This window comes from Ostrinia furnacalis, unplaced genomic scaffold (genome assembly GCF_004193835.3).
Source record: "Ostrinia furnacalis isolate ACB-3 unplaced genomic scaffold, ASM419383v2 OfSCF0780, whole genome shotgun sequence".
NCBI lineage: Eukaryota > Metazoa > Arthropoda > Insecta > Lepidoptera > Crambidae > Ostrinia > Ostrinia furnacalis.
Genome location: NW_021131019.1, coordinates 929,411 through 944,294, shown reverse-complemented (window position 1 = coordinate 944,294; position 14,884 = coordinate 929,411). Strand labels below are relative to the sequence as shown.

General features: G+C 39.6%; 1 protein-coding gene across 1 annotated transcript in view; it reads left to right on the top strand.

The window, feature by feature from the left end:
- The window catches only part of Sema2a (Semaphorin 2a), a 114,808-nt gene that overhangs the window by 87,198 nt on the left and 12,726 nt on the right, over window positions 1–14,884 (top strand). Inside the window, exons 8-10 of the mRNA XM_028300708.1 lie at window positions 1,474–1,704; window positions 3,775–4,033; window positions 6,042–6,196. Of these exons, the coding sequence (XP_028156509.1) occupies window positions 1,474–1,704; window positions 3,775–4,033; window positions 6,042–6,196 (645 nt within the window). The remainder of the gene's footprint in view (window positions 1–1,473; window positions 1,705–3,774; window positions 4,034–6,041; window positions 6,197–14,884) is intronic.

Here is a 14,884-nt window from a genome sequence, read left to right as displayed (position 1 = left end):
TTTGTGGCGACAGGTATTATTGAATGACCGATATTTAGCATTAGCCGATCGGGCGCTCGATGGGTCTTGTGTAGGGTTACCATGCGTCCGAATTTGTCCGGACAAACCGGACTTTTGTTTTTGTTCCACTTTTTAAGTTAGGTATGACTCCATTACCGATGTTCCAATGACAGTATAACTTTCCCCCGAGACAAACTTAACTTTCATTGGCTGGGTTTTTATTGACGGTCAAGCTGTAGATCCTGGCTACACAGAAATTACAGCGATGGGAACGAGAGGGTGAATAATCCCGTCTAATTTGTCAAAAAATACAATAAAAATATCATATAAACTATGCCTTTATCAAGTTGGTAACCCTGGTCCGATATGAATTACCTAGCGCGCAATTTGGCCTGACTTAAACTAGATTTTGAATGGACTAGTTAATGGGAAAGTAAATAGTATTGTCACATCGAAAGGATTTTAGGAAATTGATATTAAAATCTAGCCTGTGATTATGGACCAGGATATTATGACCTGATTATATTTGAATGCGATTTTCTTTTGTTACTGAACAAATCAGTAATTCAATGGATTAATATGGAAAGTAATGATATTCCTATATACGCAGATTATGAAAATATTCAATAGTTAGTAATAATTTCATTTTTTATCGTTCATCTGAATAGGCCTGTTTTTTGTATCTTCCATTCCCATAAGTAACATACATGTAACTTTATTCTTAATTAAAATAAATGATCCAGTTATAACGAGCTTAAATTAATACTTTCACATAAAATCAATACTCCTCATTAATCCGCCATTAATCCTGCTCCAAAATCTGCATCCCCTTATTAACAATATCACATTTCCAAGCAATGTCGTTGATTACTTATTCACGTCACTCCCATAACGCCTGCCGTATCAACAAATAGGTCAATATATCGACCCTATTAATTATCCGAACCCGAATTTATGGAGGCATTAATTTCCGAAGATCCGTGCTTTATTAAAGTTTAATAAGCGCTAACCCAGATTAACGAGAACGTATGTCTGAATGATAATAATAATAACTACAAAGAATATTGTGCGCGGGCGACACGCGTCCGTATTCTGTAATCCTGTGCACGTGGCGGTTTCATTTCGAGGCTGACAAATAGGCATATTAATACGGCTATAAATGTCTTGTATGATATAATTGCTGTTCATGCGTTCATCGCTTCCTCTATTGCATATCTTGCGGCCGCATAAATCAGAGGTAGTCCGAGATTGGTCGCTAGTTGACAAAATTGAATTTGTGGAATCGGTTCCTGGAGGTGCATCGTACATAATTATTGCGGAAGCGTAGAAATGCTAAAGAAAACAAATAACAACGTAATGTATTCCAATAGTAGGTGGATGGATATTCTTTCCTTTATTGTGTACATAGGCGTAATATTTTTTTAAATTTAAAATTGTGCCTTTATTCGCACTAAATAAGATCTCCTTTCGCAGAACCAAACTTCGTGGGCTCCTTCGATGTGGGAGAGTACGTTCTCTTCTTCTTCCGCGAGACGGCGGTGGAGTACATCAACTGCGGGAAGGCGGTTTACTCCCGAGTAGCCCGTGTCTGCAAGCGGGACACCGGCGGGAAGAACATCCTCAGCCAGAACTGGGCCACGTACCTGAAGGCGCGCCTCAACTGCAGCATCCCTGGGGAGTTCCCCTTCTATTTCAATGAGATCCGTAAGTTTCATTTGTAGATTATTATCATAGTCATCATCGTGGAGTATACCAACTGCGGGAAAGCTGTCTACTCCCGAGTAGCCCGTGTCTGCAAGCGGGACACCGGCGGGAAGAACATCCTCAGCTAGAACTGGGCCACGTATCTGAAGGCGCGCCTCAACTGCAGCATCCCAGGGGAGTTCCCCTTCTACTTCAATGAGATCCGTAAGTTTTGTTTGTAGATTATTATCATAGTCATCATCGTGGAGTATACCAACTGCGGGAAAGCTGTCTACTCCATATTACGAGCTTTCTCATTTGAATTCAATTTAGATTTTCTCCAATATTTTTTCTAGGGCCATCAAAGATTATACTTGCTGCGGGAATACTCGTTTACCAGTCATAGTGCCTTATATTTTAATACAGAAAAGCATTACCATGACTCTTTCTTCTTAAAACCGCTGCAAAACTTGACTCCATATAAACGAAATGTGTTGAGTAAACTCTAAGAACCTAAAATCTAGAAGAGTTACGGTGCAGAAAACGTAGTTTGCACCTTATTTAAAGTACAAAAGCGGGGCTACAAAGCAAATGTATTTCAAAGCGTTCACAGACGTTTAGCCATAAGTCACGAGCGGGACCCGAATCCCCTCACCTTATCCTCAAACACAAACACCGTGTCAATCTGGAGCAAATATTTAAGATCCGAACTCAAAAGTGCATAGTGCGATTTAAGCGACAAAAGTCTAGCCGATTTTCCCCGAAGGTTCGGTCCTCCCAGACTGTGTTCATATAATATTAACGCGCTTCGCCCGGGCTTACCACGGTTTTTCACGCGCCCCCGCTACGTCGCCTGCATAACTCATGAGAATGTAATAGGTACTCAAGTGCTCAGTATTTGCTATAGGTGTGTTATTTACATGTCTGTTGAAGCGCCATTAGGAACATTTACGAACTAGTGTCGTACCTCCTTCGACGATCATTTCCGAATAGGGACGTCTATATTAACGGATTTTAATGTCAGATATTGAGCTCTTAATAAATGTAGGGGTTATTTTCGAATGCTATCGAAATCAGAAATGTTTCGAATTGAAATCGTTTGAATTCACTTTCACTGTTATCAGATGACAGAGGAGTTAGCATAATTAAGCCGATCGCACGGGAATAAAGAGAGCTCGCGTTGGAAATGTTCTCGTAAAAAAGTTGTATTCGATTGAATTTCTTTACTTATGTTTCTTTTGCTCGATATGCATTTTGAGTTACTTTAAAATTTTATGTTTTTTTATTGAAACAGTGATGTCGTGTATGGCTGTATTCAAACTTATTATGTTGTAACTCTTCAAAGATGCGTCAATCCAATACACTGTGACATTAATTCGAATACTGATTAATAGTAACAGCAACTCTGACATCAAGATACGAAGTTCAGCACCCACAATTATAATAATTTGATAGTCAACTCCCAACTTTGGATAACTAAGCGCCGATTAGACATCTTGACAGTGCTTGATAAATTTTCGCTTAGTTCTCATATCTCAGGCCCAATTTAAATTTTAATTACTTTGAACAGTGTCTCGTGAAAGACATTTGTGCTACGTGACACATGTTAGTATGCGTTGATATCGTAAACTTGATAATAACTTTATCTATTCTCAATCTCGTGTGAAACTTTACTCATTTATCGTCGTTAGTTGGTAGTTTCTAGAACTTAACTTTAAAGCCAAATTTTGAACTATCTAAAGACTATTTTAATTAATGTTTAGATTTTGAAAGTCTAAAAAAGTCAGTCATACGTCTTAGTAACTACAATTTAAAGGATATTTGAAGTCATTGTTATAAAAAAATGCATAGTCAACTAACAAACTAATACTTCTTCTTGCAAAATAGCTCCTATCACAGCCTACATAGTTATAACAATGTTGAGCTTGATGTGTCAGTCGTCCATCTGTCTTTAGAACGTTCGTAATTATTATTGTTTTTTGTTTTGTTTTTATAAAATGTAAATATTTTTAACAAACTGAGACTAATCTTGTATTATAATATTTAAGAGCTGTTCACCAATTGGTATTAACCATAAAATATTTCCAACAGAAAGCATCTACAAAGTGCCTGGCGACGACAGCCGGTTCTACGGCGTGTTCACCACAGCGTCCACCGGGCTGATGGGCTCTGCCATCTGCACCTTCACCATCGGCGACATCCAGAAAGCCTTCGAGGGCAAGTTCAAGGAGCAGGCCACGTCCAGCTCCGCCTGGCTGCCGGTCATCAGCAGTAAAGTGCCGGAGCCGAGACCTGGGACATGTGTTAATGATACGTCTTCGTTACCGGACACCGTTCTCAATTTTATAAGGTAAGAATTTAAGATTTTAATCATCTTAGTAAAGTCATTGTATTACTAAGTTGATTTACGCTCAGTAAGTTAACACTAAACTAAAGAGCACTTTTACAAGTCCCACTAATGTGCACTAAAATTGTCAAGTCCACCGTTGTTTTTACGCAGCATGGACACCCACTCTAGGACCCTCACCGAAAACAACTTGCCAATCCTTTTGTGAGCAGTGTTCTCTTTAATCTTTAAGGTGTTGTTATTATGTTTGTTGTTACCTAACTATTTAATTACGTAATAAGGTATAAACCTGTGTAATTAAAATAAATAAATAAATAAATCTTTTCATTTATTTAGTTAGCGCGTCGCGGATCAACGTACTACATAATAAAAATAATTTAACTACGAACGAGAGTCAAACCCATTGTCATTCCTCATTAAAAAAAGACAGGCAAGCTTGGAATTAATTTATTTAGCCGAGCAGCAAAGCAAAAAAAGCAACAAAAGCGACTGTCGTTATTGTAACAAGCGCAGGACGTAAACAAAGTAGAAAATCGTCACTTAAAAACGTGAAACACGATCACGCCGACTCTCCAGCGATTCCAGAATTTCCTCGCTCATTGAAATCCACAGGCACTTTTATCCTGGCGACACGTCCTGTTAATTATCCGACGCTCTCACCCCGAGAGCGTTCAATTATTATTTTTTTCCCGCTTTTCCACGATCCTCATGTGGAAACGTTGAGATTTTAACACTTCACCTGAACCAGTCTGCTGAAAATAGTATAATGTTATTTTTATTCAGGGTGAGAGTGGAGGTTTTAATTAAACGAATGAGGTATTCGTAGTGAGGTGCAGGCTTTTATCTGCGACGTCGCGCGACGTTATCGCGGGCCGCGCGGCGTCGCACGCTGTCGCGGCGACATTGTTATCATCGTGCCATAATGTTTCCGCCGCCACGCTCCGATGACTCGCCTTTATTAGCGAACACTTTTAGCGCTCTGAATTGTTATGAAATATTTAATTTCATATTCGATATGAATTTCGCCGCGTCAGCTCTAAAGTTCTGGCGGCTTTAATCTAGCCTGTCTAGATTATCGCTTGTGCCGAGTCACTTTAGTGATTCTTATTTTAATGCACGCGTGTTAAATTTTTTGTCTTGTTAGTGAATCGTATTGGTCACTATGTTTTACCTAATTGTAGTATCACCGATAGTAAAAATGTATCAAAAAGAGAATTGTGAAATAACTCTAATTGCTATCATGGAAAATCATACTGGTTCAACGCTCATTAGGGCATATAGATACGAACTATAACCACTATAACGTACAGGTAAGTATTGATGTCAGGTCGCCATATCCCTTTGTTATCATCCCTATCCAGGCGCCTGTATAAGCTTAGGCACGCATAATATTCGGCCACTGACGGACGCTTTTTACAGCCTGAAAACGCCACTTTGCATTAAATCATGTCCGAACGCGCGCTAATAACACAGTATGACAGCTTTGTATGGAGGGATCTCGTCAAAAATAGCTCAACTGGTATTAAACTGTAGTAAATTGCGTGAAAACTGACTAGTGGATGGTTGGACCTGTTTTGAGTTTGAATTTAGTGTTTATTCAAAACCGAATAGTAAAAACTAATGGTTTTATACCTATATTATAATATTTCATGGTATTACTACTGGAATAGGTCATTTTTTGTAAAAAAAAAATGGTTTGTTCCGAAGAATTCCAGTGCTCGGTTTACAATATTTCTATAGTCCGAGAATCCAAAAAAAATGCTAGTTTACTCACTGTTAAAGTTTTAAAAACTTAGGAGGGTTGATAAAGTAACAATCGTTAAAAAAAATTGTCTCGAAATCGTTTCACAGAGCGAACAATATTATCAATAATGATCGTCCCATCCGATATCGCAATGATAACTATCACATTAGATTGTAACATGTACACTTTACGTACAGCAGCCTTACTGTCGGACCTACGAGTATAAATATTTTCCATCAATAACTAAACCCTCCCCCTCTCTCCCAGGTCCCACCCCCTAATGGACAGCGCGGTGTCCCACGAGAACGAGAAGCCGATATACTACAAACGGGACCTGTTCTTCACGAGGCTGGTGGTGGACCGCGTGAAGGTGGACATGCTGGGCCACCAGCTCGACTATACCGTCTACTATGCTGGCACGAGTGAGTACTGCTGTTGGATTTTGTGTTCTATACGTTTTGATATAAGTGTCATATTTGACTGCACCAAATTGAATATACCGAATATACTATGCTGGCACCAGTGAGTACTGCTTTTGGATTTTGTGTTCTCTATGGTTTGATACCGGTATCATATTTGGATCAATTCATGAATGAAACAATCAATATACATACGTTAACTATTTTAATAGGTACAAAATATCTTTGTTACATCTAAAATTATCCTCAAACACAAGCAACAGACATCTTAAAAGTTAATCTAAACACAATTTTCTTATCAATTGCGCTAGACAAAGGTTTAATTTTTCCATAATATCAAAGTATAAAGCTATTCAATCTGCAATGAGTGTGAAAACAATCGGCTTTTGCTTACTAAAATCGGGGCCAGACAGGGGATGACACGAGATTTCATAAAAAGCGCGCGAATTAAAAAATGCCTGCCTACTGGGAAATTAAAAAAGAGTGAAAGTGCCACAAAGGCCATAATTCGTCTCGGCAGTGACAACTGGCCGTCCCAGCCGTCTGGGGCCCACTCCCACCTATGAAACAGGGATCCAGTCCAAAACACGAAAAACCGATTATACGTATTGTTCCTACCGAAATGGCGTGCGAAACACCCATAGTTTAAACGCTTTTTGTACTCTCAATTTATTGACTTAAAATCCGCGGCAAAGCTTCTAAAGCCGAGTGCCGGCAGTCAAATATTATGCGCGTGAATACGTAGTTATGTTGCCATTCAAGTCGATTGCTGCACGTAAATAAATGCAACGGTTATTTTGCTAGACGTTGTACGAGCTATTAACGGCATTGCATTTTCTTTAATAGGTGCATTGCCTTTCAGGTTCAGTGTAATCAAATTGAACAGAAATTCTTCGTTTTGTTTTGGACTCGACGTTTCCGTAACAATATTTTTTCTGGAATATATGCCTTATGTGGTGGCCGCAGCGTCGTGCTGCAGCGCCCGCGCCGACCGCAGCCGCCGGCCGTCACACTCGCACAGCCGCATAAATTCAGGCCGCGCTCTAAACAACGTTCCCAAGTGGTAATTTTCGCCTATGTTGTTGCAATTTTCACCAATTTTCTGCGAAAATCGCTCCGACCGAACCGCTCCGGCGCGAGGCACGGAGTGGATTAAACTCACGTAGATATCTAACGAAGGGGGGTTCGTTTACGGAAGAACTTTTACGAAAGGAGAGCTACGTTTGAGTTGGCGTTTGAAATGCTTGTGTGTGGAATATTAAATTGTTTAAACGTTACCTTTGACGCTGCCTCCCTTTCTATTGCCGCGTACCAGCATAATTACTGTAAGTTAATCTGCACAATGTAACTTTGTTTCCGTGTTCGAATCGCAGCTCAAAGCCGCGCCGGCGTTTTGATTACAGAACTGAACTAAAACGCAATAACTGACAGTAGCATACAATAAATGGTTTCGTGTATACAGACCGCACAGCAAAAGAGGAAAAAGAGGTAGAGCCCGAAAATCCGAAGCTCTCTTAGTTCACTATTATTTACACTCCGAGCGCAAAATAAGTTGCACGAAATTCCGTCACAAAGAGCTCGAGGCGTCCCGTGAAAAAGGACAGTTTACTCTTTCAATAAAGAGTGAGCTCGTGTTGGCGTCTACGGCCGCGATATTGCCTCCTCGCTTAGCCCATTTTGAGTGCTTACCGCGTTATAATATGCATTAAACTGTACGGCGCAAAGTTGTGCCGGTGCGCTCGGCTAGGAATGCTAGCAGACAATGAGAAATGAGCATGATGCTCCCGCATTGCGGCCCACGCTCCTCGCGTTCCATTTGTTTTATCACGCCTAAATCACTGTTGCCAGTGAGTTCCGAACGCGCCCCGAGCTTGATAAAACTTTGACAGCGACTGTCATACACACCCCGGGCGCGCGCGTTTGTCAATGCAAGGGCGCCGAGGTATCAAAGACGTTAAGAGTATTTAGAAGTTAATTAAATTCCCCGAGTTAGACGTCAACGCCGCGACTCTTTAGTATTAAGGGCTCCTTTGTAAACAAACGAACATAATAATGTTCACGTATCGTGCGAGTACAGCCGCTGTAACAACAAACTCCAAACGTAATTATGGCGTCTGCCTAAAACAAAAGAACGCGCAAGTTTTAACAAATCGTTTGGTACCTAGCGAAGTTTAAAAAAAATGGGAAATCAAATCGCAGAGGCGAGTCGGGTTGGCTTTGACGAAATGTGCGCCCGTGATACTATTAAAAACGATTTAAAATTCACAGTCGGCTCGTGGCGACTCGCCGCTGGTGCGTTATGGGCATTTGATGACATAATGATATCAGCTCAAGCCGAGGACAGTCCTTTGATGTTTGAGTAGAGCGGCTAGACCGTTTGCCGCGCCCGGCGCGCCGGCTAATGTGCCGCGCTTATGTTCATTAAAAATGCGCGAATTTGTCATGTCTTTGAAATGCAAATTGCCAGATCACGGGCAAAATATTTACAGCCAAATAGACGTCTTGCTTTATTTTTATAGCGTTACCGGCAAAAAGCTGCCTCTAAATATGCATCATCGGGCAAGTTTATCGAGTCCATAGATATAACTGCGGCAATAATTTATAAAATAACTTTCCATGCATAAAATGTAGCGGTACGCATCGTATACTCTGTTATAAGTATCGGAAAGCCATTTGCTTAAGTGCATGGACTCCAAGTTTCGCCATAAACATGAAATGCGATGCCGCAGAATGATATGTTAAGGTATTTCTGAGGTATTGGAGCACGGAGACTGCTTAATAAACTACAGTCGGAACAGATGTATGCAGCTTTAGCGGGAAAGTGCACCTTACTGCGTTGCTTAACACTATTGGACGATATTGGTTAGCTTTAGTGATGGATTAAACACTTCTTAGTAGTAAATTAACTTGAAACTGGAATTACTGGAATATCAGCTGTTTGCTGATCTCTTATTTACACTTTGCTGTAAAGCGTGGCTTTTCCAGTGGGTTTTTCATAATCATATAAAATCCTGTGCTTTTATGACTGTGCCCAAACACGGACAAATTCGATCTCGACGAAGTCGTAAACGCAGGCAGAGCGAGGCGAAGTATGAGTGCAGTCTAAAGGCATCTTTATAGCACTAGTTGCCTACAATCGAGCTTGCACAGAATTTTCCTGACGTAGTGATGTAACTTGACTTTCAAACGTAACTAGACTCAAATAAAACGAAGTTTAATGCCCGTTTTCACCATCAAATCCTAAAATCCTAAAATATTAGTCTCCATTTCTAAATAATTATAATCAACACTAGTTCATTTCAGCGTACTTAGTCTAAAATGTTTACTTCAATACGAATAAATTGATTAGTAAAATTCTCGGAAAAGGCTGTTGAATTTGAAGCGCCCTTGAGAATTAATCAATTATCCACCAGATTTTTATAACAGTGATGTCACTGAACTTCCTTAGCGGAGCCTTAGTCCACAACAGTACGTTTCTCTAGAAACTTCCTGCCCCGTACAACCAAACTGTGGAATGGACTGTCGTCTGCGGTGTTTCCGGACGGATACGACCTGCAAGCTTTCAAGAGGAGAGCGTATCGTATCTTTACCTTAAAGGCCGGCAACGCACCTGTAACGCCCCTGGGTCTGCGGGTGTCTATGGGCGACGGTAATCACTTACCATCAGGTGATCCGTCTGCTCGTTTGCCTCCTATCACATAAAAAAAAACTTATTTCAGGAAACCTATCTACCTGGAAATTTTCTTAAACTGAATTTTATAACGAGTAAACCCGTCATTTAATTAAGTAAAATTAGCAGCGGTCATTATGATAACTAAGCCTTAAGACTCAAGTCCAATTTATTTTAGGCTTTAGTCACATCACTACCAGCGTTGTATATTCTCCATCGACGGGCATAGCCCAAAGGACGAAAATGAACAATATTTATTGCCGAGTTGCGATACGATATGTCGGAACGGAATTTCCAAAGTAATTTATAGTTTCGAGCACCTTGCCTTCGATGCTCTGTTCTACCTGCTAATATTTTGCGAGAGTAACTTTATAGCACAATTTCCATCGAAATTATTTAATCGATATGCCTGTTGTTATGTCTATGAAGCTTGTAGTTTGTAGGCAACTCGGATGTGACTATTGAACTGACTGCAGCAACACTGTATGCCTACTTTTTATGTTCTGTAAGACGGTTTATTTAATTAACTTATAAGGTATATATGTTACTGTAAAAGCTCGAACTACGGTTAATCTTAAGATTTAAATGTAAGTCTTAGGATTTACCGACATGAGTTGGTAAATGTAAGTATTTCTGAAAATACGACGATTTTTTCGAGCTTTTACCATACGAATTCAGTATATGCTAGGTTTTACCTCTGTCAGCTGGTAGATGTTGGTTTTAGGAATAAAACAATGAGTAATTCTTAATGGGGAATTATAACACGATCGACTAAAAAATAACTTAGCGACTGATGATGGCATACTTACTGTTTTAATAACTTGAGCGGTATGAATTTGAGTAAGCGAAAAATTAACTTAACTAACGACGAATATTGATTAATATAATCAAATGCAGAACGAGCTTACAAAAAGTGGGTTATGTTTAATCCATTTTAGATATTAAAATTCTGTCCGTGCGACTACATTACTAAGTGAGCGACTAGAAATACAAAGAGGGCAACTTCAATATTAAGATAGATTCGATTTTTTCCAATTGAAGTAATTTCTGATGATGATGATGATGACGAGATGCGCTGAGCACGCTATGACATGTTTTGTTTTTCAACATTTACCGTGCCATTAATGTAAATCCTAAGATTTACCAACGAAATGGTGGTAAGAGTTCGAATCGCAAACCTTTTGGGACATTTACCATTAGACATTGGTAGATCTTAGGTTTTACTGGAATATCTTAGGGTTTACTGCAATTCGAGCTTTTACAGTAACATATACATATCACACAGTTCACGCATCATAAACACATTTCAAAAACATGCAGAAGCACGTAAGCAGAGTTAGCAGTATGCGCTCTTCAGTATACCATGTGACAGCATTGTGTACCTACTATGTTGTTACAGAAAGAAACCTACCTGACCGTTGGAAAATTTACAATTTAAATAACCGATTTAAATACAAAATTAAAAAGAAAATTTATGAAAAAAGTGGTCTTTAGATTTGTTTTTCATCATCAATACCTACCTGTATAAATCTTTCGCTACCTCGAAGTTTAATCAAAACATCAAACAAGAAATTTGCAACTGGCTGCCGATAAATTATCCGAAATTAATCAGAATATCACCTGGCGGATAAACCGACCGCGCCTCCCGAGACCGATCGCGAGACAGCCCGGTCCACACAAACAATTAGTTATACCTATAATTAGCATTCGAAACGCGTCCAACGGGAATAAACATTGATTTTTTATTCCCCCAAAACTGGGGAGGCCTCGGACGGGCCGGGGCATACTAATGTGTTCACTTTTGAGCGCTTATTCGCGCCCCGCTAACGGCGGCCAACGTTTTTTGCATAAAACATCTCATCAAAGGATTGCTTAGGTTCCACAGTATATTGAATATCAAAAGGTGCACGGACGGGAAAGTTTCGGGAACGGGCGCCATCCCTAATGCCGACCACCGTGAAAGCCTCCTTTAAAAATACACCTTTGAAACGTGTTTGGAATAACCGCCCGCTTAACGGCCACTCGATTATTTCGCATCGGAATATTATATTCGGCGGATAAACAAAGTAAACATCGGTTTTGATATTCGAATAGAGTCGCGTTTGTATTTTCGTTGTATTTTTTGATCGAACGCGTCTTTGTGAATAATGAAGATTGTTATACAACTCCACCGCTCAGCAGCGCGGAGTGCCGAATCGCTTGTTTGTATTGATTCAGCCGTAATTGCCGGGGGCCTCGAAACTGTCTAAGAAGCGTTTTATCGTACTAAGTGTTATCGAAACTTTGCCACCCAATTCGGTCGCAACTATTAAAGCGCAATTATTCATAACAATCGCAAATATAAATGGTCTGAAGCGGATCGGAGAGCGCAGTCAATCCTTGATAGTCACATAAAATTTGGAGCGACGAATCTCGTAAAAGTCGGCCGAGTGCTCGTAGGCAAACGTTAAAAAGCCACGTTCTTCGATTTACGGCGCCTATAAAATACATATTGCGATCCGTGATAAAAGTCCCTGCCGAATCCGCTCATACTGCCAATCGCCGAATTTATCTACCGCACCGCACCGCCACGAATCCTACTAATACTTCGCTACCTATCTCGATGTCTTCGTTTCCCACAATGCATACAGGTTCCGTACAGTATTTCTTATACCTGAATGTGGGGATCATAATGCCAGATTTGAAAACCTTGTTATTCTTATATCAACTATTGGTTATTTAACTAAAATACTTGTTTTTTACTTTACTAATTTGGCGGTACTTAATCATTTGAATGAGTACCTATTAGAGTCATGAAAGAAGTTTTTAAATACCCCCATTCCTAGTTCTAAGTAAAACCGATTTGTAAAAGTAAAGATCTTACCCACACAAAAGTTATTCATTCCCAAATCCGAGTCCAGGGACAACAAATCTGTTGCAAAGTTTTTCCATTTCTATTCCAAAGCTATCGCCGAAATAACCATACATCGCCAAGTCGCAGTGTCGCCTATAAATACCGAACATATCCAAAGCCGTAATGAATCGTGCGCAGAGAGAAGCGTCGCATGAACGGTGGTGTTTAAGGAAATCCCATCTGACCTCTAACTGGCAAATCTATACGTTAAACTGGGAGTTTTTTATGAAAAGCAATAAAGATGTTAGAGCTACTTTGTGTTTGGAATTTATACCACTTGGAGGAATAAAACTTATATTGTTCGAGGGATCGCAAAAAAGTTTTCACTTAGGCCTGTCGAAGCGAAATCTTTATTGGATTGCAGGATTATTTCTTTTGAGACAGGCATTTGGGGACCCTGATCGCTCCCAAGGAAAATATTATGGAAAGATAATAATTATGTATGGATTTGTTTGCGTTGATTTATTTAATATTGAGAGTCTTAATAAAGTGGGTTGTGACAAGAATAAAATAAAAATTTCCTGGATTTCCGAGAATTGAATCAGCTTGGCAATTGACACCAGACAATGGCTGTGAAATTAGTAGAGCAAATTCCGTGGCCCGTTTTGACGAGACCCCGTGGGTTGCGGCGACCTAAGTTCGTTACGCCGCCCGCGGGAGCCGATTGTTTAATTATTTCCCGCCCGCCCTGATCAGGATTCATCCCGTGGTCTGCTACGTCTTTAGTGACCTGCGGGGAAGAAACCACAAATGGCACAACTATATGTTTTGTTATGTCCAATGTATGAGACACTTGTAGATAAAGTAATACTTGCACGTGGTATGTCGGGAAAGTTTAATAAATAGTAATAGTGAACCAAAATATAGAGCAAGGTTGAAGTAACTCTCACTGAATACTAATCATGAACGTTATCTCTATTGGTTCAATAAATAATAAATAACTTTTATTAAACAGTAAATAAAAGGTCTCGCTTACAACTAACAAAATATGAAATCGTTTTCTTCCTTACTTGTGTATTTACTTAAGGTTAATTATATCGTTTATTTAGTGATAAATACAATTTTGACAAACGCTCTGACAGTAACGGACAGAGAGAACAACAGCCCATTCTGCAGACGCCATTATGACGGTGGCTTGCACTAATTGAATGGGATTGGAAGACCATAAGTTGTGGCAAAACATGGGAGAGTCTGAGCCAATACTAAATGTATGGTGGATGGATAATGGTCGAAGTTTGCCGATTGTTATATCAATTTGTGCGATGGATCGACTCGGGGGACAACTCCGCGAAAGGATTTTGATATATCGCTTCTGCCCCTTGCACCTACGTATGCCCATCCTGGGTATAGAAAGGGAGATGTTTATGACAAAATCAATAGAATTCCTATGGCAGAGTATAACTTCAGAACTAAACAATAAATGGCCTTTTAGTGGTACAACATATATGTATAGTTACCTACTTAGTAAAATCATCCAAAGTGATTATTGTCATAACACTCTTGTATCTTACTTGTTCTCAAATCAAAGCCCTTCTATCTTCCAAATAAACCCTTTATAGACCTTTAAATCATTAACGTGTAATTAAGGCTTACACCGTATTTGTTTTATCGACACATATCTGCACTCCGTCGCACGGAGCAACGCAACTTAAGTGCCGGTGTGATAACAACTACACGAGAAAGCGTTCAACAAACTTGTCCGCAATGCTCCGAGAAGGACTCGAATCTGTTTGCGTAGGTTACACGGCTAAGCTTTAACGTGATGGTCTATGTGCAGACTAGTACTAAAATAAATATCTGTTTTGATTTATTTTGAATGACCCATTTAAAATAGAAGATTATAAGTACACAATCTCAAGTGTAAGTACAAGTCTCAACTCAACTTTTTCTTCAAAAAGTACCTACATAAGTACTTACAGACTACAATTATTATCTTCTAAGTAGTCTGTTTGTAGCTACGGCTGTTAGCAACACAGTTGAAACGTCAAGTTGTAATATTTTGTACTCATTATTCTCATACTTCATAAAAATTGTCGCATTAGACACTCGTTATTCTCTATTCCCAATCTAGTTTTTAAAAGTCCTTCTCAAGCTAACTACAAACAAACAATACAATCTTCGAGACATT